The sequence below is a fragment of the Penaeus japonicus genome, unplaced genomic scaffold (assembly GCF_977035675.1).
Source record: "Penaeus japonicus unplaced genomic scaffold, GWHDUDI00000001_assembly GWHDUDI00000003, whole genome shotgun sequence".
Taxonomy (NCBI): Eukaryota; Metazoa; Arthropoda; class Malacostraca; order Decapoda; family Penaeidae; genus Penaeus; species Penaeus japonicus.
Window position 1 is genome coordinate 23,875,946 of NW_028234405.1, and position 5,000 is coordinate 23,880,945.

The following is a 5,000-nucleotide window of genomic DNA, read 5'->3' on the forward strand; positions in this document are numbered from 1 at the left end:
TCTATATTTCTATATACCTATCAATCAATCTATCAGTCTATCAATCTGTCAATCAATCTATCTATTTATCTAATCTATCTCTCTATCTATCAATCTATCAATCTATTAATCTATTAATCTATCAATCTATCTATATATCTATCTATCTATTTATCTATCTATCTATCTATCGATATCTATCTATTTATTTGTCTATATCAATATCTACAGAAAATGAAGCCTCACGTCACCTGCACATCGACGAGCGTGGTGAAGATATCCTGCAAGTAGCGTCTCCTGCGCTTCGCCACGTTTGAGGGCGTGACATTACACTCTCCGCTTTTTTGGACCACACGTTTCCGGAATTTTTTACTGCTAATGCGCGTGTGTCTGTACCTGCGGGAAACAACCAGTGCTGTTAGTTTCGTATCTCTTTTATTGCATTTTCAAATAAAGGTGTGTTATATAGTCCTTGATTTTCTTTTAGTTGACTCTGATTTTTTTGGTATTTATTATTATCATTTTTTATTCACTTTATTGTTCTGACTGTCGTTACTCTGTGGGTGTTGTGTTGTGTTAAGGGTTTTGGTGTGTCGTTGATTTTATAGCGGTCTAAAAGTAAAATAATCCGCATAGGTTGTGATGACCATGTAAATGACCCGAAAATCTATCGTGTCACTGTGATATCTAATGTATGTCTTTCTTCTGTCACCACATCGATTTCAGATAAGTCCTTACTCCAATCATTCCTTCGCAGATGTATAAAGAAGACAAAGGAAATTAACTCCGGGACGCAGAAGCATAAACAGTGACCAGAAACAGCCACCAACCCATGAAAGTCCTATTTTCACAATGACATGACGCATTAGCCGCCCGTGGATCGATTGGGGGAGAGTGACTGTCTAATATAGCCCTGTGTGTGGCTTGGCAAAAGCGAGGTGATTCTGATCCACATTTGGCACATTGAGAAAAAAGTCGTCTGTCACCCATCGCGAGAGGCTTTGGCCGGAGTTGGGTCGAATTCGCTTTGTTTTTATTAAATCAATTGAATGAACTGATGATATTCCGTTTGCTTATCTCCTTCAAAGGGCCATGGAATCATGTTTCAGAATGAATAAGGCAAAAAGTCAGTGATCTGAGAAACATATAATTCGACTTTACTACGAGTCTGGAAAAGTGCCATCTGGCGGCAGATAGTGAAACGATTGTTCATTGGGACATGACGCGACGAATCGAGTAAACTGTTTACAAAGAAATGTAAATTCGTCAACCAAGTCTATGTAAATTTGTCTGGCAAACACCAAATTCAAAATAAACAAAGTGAGAAAAGAGTTTGATCCAAAGCAAGTCGCTAAAAGTTTTTCAGACATCGAAACTGACATAGCAAATAACAGTGTCATATCAACCAATTTAAACGCTGTCTGCCTCTTTGAACACGCTTAAATACACCAGCGTTTGTCACATGCGTACATACAGACACTAAATTCAATCGCAACCTGTGCAAGCCGTCGTGGCAATGTGCAACAAGGTATTTGCGGGCAACAGCATCTTGGCGTTATCAGCGCGTGAGGAGGTGGCAGTCCAGACCCGCTGTTGTTGAAGGCGTGAGGTGGGGCTGCCACTTCGGGCTGAGGAAAGAGCGGACACGGAGAAGGACTGCAGGGAGGGAGGGGGAGGAGAGGGAGAAGAGGAGGGTGAACAGTAATGATAGATAACTGGATAGAAAGACGAAGGAAGAGGAGAGACAGAAAGAGAGAGACAGATAGAGAAAGAGAAAGAGAGAGAGAGAGAGAGAGAGAGAGAGAGAGAGAGAGAGAGAGAGAGAGAGAGAGAGAGAGAGAGAGAGAGAGAGAGAGAGAGAGAGAGAGAGAGAGAGAGAGAGAGAGAGAGAGAGAGAGAGAGAGAGAGAGAGAGAGAGAGAGAGAGAGAAAGATAGATAGATAGATAGAGAGAGAGAGAGAGATGGATAGATAAACTAAGAGTGAATAACGGAAGGGAATCGAAAATTGAAAGAAGAGAAAATAGAGAGCAATAAGCTTCGTTTGGATTTCAACACCTCATGCGGTGCCTTCAATGAATTCAAGTCAGAATGTATTTCTCAAACTAAAAAAAATGAGACATGCATACGTCTGTCTCAAAATGTTTTCTTTAGCATGAATACATACAGAGGGACATTCGATCTTTTATTCCCCAACACTGGCCACCCACGTGCGAAGCCGAGCGTGTCACCCATTGTCTCTCCTTACAAAGAAGCCTATCTATCCAGCCCGTTAAATTATATTGCATGGACGAGAAATGCAACAGGAAATGAACACTGAATACGTCCTTTAAACAGTTTCCCTCATTGGTTAAACTTTTGAAGTATTTACAGAAAATATCTTGGGTGATATATGATGAAATTTAAACATTTGAATAGGTAAAATATAATATTTTTTAAAATTCTGGGATACATCTTACAAGCAAAGTAAACATTTGAAGTTTAAACATGTTTAATAAATACCGTGACATTCTATCTTACAGTTTTCCTCACGCTTTGACTTTTATGGCCGACCCGCAATCTCTTATGATCCTCTCTGATCTCTCTTATGTCGGTGAACGGTAACACTAGAGTCCCTTTAAGCCTGGTGTAATATTTAAGTTCTACCGATGGCGTTCTCCGTACAGATGCCAGTATCGTCATTAATATCGAAGTCCCCCCTTTAGGTTTTAACGTTTTCTTTCGCTGAATATTGTTGATTTCTGGTATTCGTTGTTTTTGTTGGTTTACAATAAAATACTTTGTATAGGATTATTAATACCAAGCTGATCAATTATGAAAATTGAATCCATGCTTTTTGGTTACTTGAAAAACTATTAAAATGGAATCAGATAAAGCCTCTCATTTTACACATTAGTTCTGAAAGGTAATTTAATTAATTTTTGATTTCTGACAAATGTCCATGCTTTACTTGCCGTGCGATGTACATTTTTTCAGCCGACGAGGATATTTCATTTCTAATATTACCCATAGAATATTCTATTTCTCGTCGGGAAATAGTCCTTATAGCTGTCCCATATTCATAGTGGGAGAGCAGATATTTTATTCCAGACTTAAACTCCTTTTTATTGCAGTGACAAGACGTAGTTTCCTTTATTGAAGTTTTCTATTTTTGATTCGGAAATTGCCGATTTTAGTGACCGTTTTCTGTCTTGGGTCTTCACAAGCTTCCGCCCTGTCTAGGGATCCATCAATGAATAGTCATTGAAGACTTTATTGATAAAAGCACTACATGCATACAAGCCGCCAGCCCGACTTACTTGAGGCACCATTCCTTGTACCTGCCGGCGGTTCTCCCGAAGCAGCCGGCCTTGGCCCCGCGCCCCTTGTCCCCCGGCGCCGCCTTCTCGGGCCCCAGAGCGCCGGGCCCCAACGCGACCAGGTTCTCGGCCGCCTGCCGCGTCGCCACCACTCCCGACGGCGACGACAGCGGGGAGCACTCCTTCGAGTCGAACTCATCAGAGAACCTGAGTGCCCCGGGCTCCGAGATGGTCGAGAAACGGTTGCTGGCGCCGGCGGCAGCGGGCGGGAGGAGCTCGGCCCCCGAGGCGCTGCTGGTCCTCCTGCAGCGCCGCTGCTTGGCCACGCGCTTGGTGTCCAGCAGGAGGCAGTCCCAGGCGCCGCTGTCCTGGCTCTCGCCTCGGAGGCGCACGAACGTCTCGGCCGAGCAGCCCGGGCGCGGCTGCACGCGGGACATCATGGCGAATTACCGGGCGCTTTTCGCTCTCCTCTTAGGCTCTGCTATCGCTCACATCTTTATCTACGTCTCTTTCTATCGCATGGATTCCCTTTCGGTCTTCGCTTGGCCATCTTGGCTGTGCTTGGCTCGCTCTTAACACTCGCTCGGTTGCGACTCGGGCTCGCAAGACTGAGAAAGAGCTGCCATGTCTCTTTTTCCTACGGGGAAGCAGAGCCATGATGGGAGGAAGATACTGGGATGATGATAGTGATAGTAATGATGATGATGATAATAATAATGATAATGATAATAACTGCAATAATTATAATAATAATGATAATGTTGATAAGAATAATAACAATGATAATGATGATAATGGCAAATATGGTAATAATAATAACAAAAGTAGTATTATACGATAATAATGCTGATACATTATAATGATAATAACAGTAATAATGATAATAGTAATAATAATATTAATAATAATGATAGTAGTAATGATGATGATAATGATACTGATAACAATGCTCATGAGAATGATACTACGAGTACTACTATTAATGATGATGATAATGACAATAATAATAATACTAACAATGATGAAAATTATAATGATAATATTCTCGCTGATAATGATATTCTAAATAGAAATAATAGCAATCACAAGAACAACAGAAGCAATAGTATTGATAATGATAATGATAATAATAATAGTAATAACAACAATAATAACAATAATAATAACGATAATGATAATGATAGCAATGAAATCGGTAATTATGATAATGATAACAATAATGATAATATTAATACAATTATAATAATGATAATAATGATAATGATAATGGTAATAATGATAATGATATGATAATTGTAATAATGATAATGATAATAATGATGATAGTAATAATAGCAATAATAATAACAATGATACTACTACTACCACTAGCACTACTAATAGCGATGTTGATAATGTTACACTACAACAATACTATAAAATAATCCTATTAACAATGATGATAACTCTTACTAACATAAACAATAAAAACAATAATATCAATTTGATAACACAAGACTACTACTACCAACGTCCCTACACTAGGACCCCACTACCACTAGCCCTACTAAAATAGCGAATTAGCGACGATGTTAATGCGGATAAAGATAATGGAAATAAAAAAGCACCCCCCATCTCAGCTTCCACCCCACCACCACTCCCACCCCCCCCCCCCCACCACACCCCCCAGTGAAGGAAAAAAAATAATGAGATCAAACAATCAAAGAATACACCGCACCCGCCCC

At 40.2% G+C, this 5,000-nt stretch overlaps 1 protein-coding gene across 5 annotated transcripts in view; it reads right to left on the reverse strand.

Annotated features, from left to right (window-relative positions):
• Window positions 1-5,000, reverse strand: part of LOC122260872 (ATP-sensitive inward rectifier potassium channel 12) — a 185,151-nt gene that overhangs the window by 33,722 nt on the left and 146,429 nt on the right. For 4 of the 5 annotated variants that reach the window (XM_086531333.1, XM_086531331.1, XM_086531324.1 and 1 more), the window contains exons 2-3: window positions 3,277-3,913; window positions 231-375 (exon numbers count right to left, since the gene is read on the reverse strand). The exons of the other annotated variant lie outside the window; for it this stretch is intronic. In XM_086531333.1, the coding sequence (XP_086387459.1) occupies window positions 231-375; window positions 3,277-3,716 (585 nt within the window). In that variant the 5' untranslated portion in view covers window positions 3,717-3,913. The remainder of the gene's footprint in view (window positions 1-230; window positions 376-3,276; window positions 3,914-5,000) is intronic. 5 annotated transcript variants of the gene reach the window in all.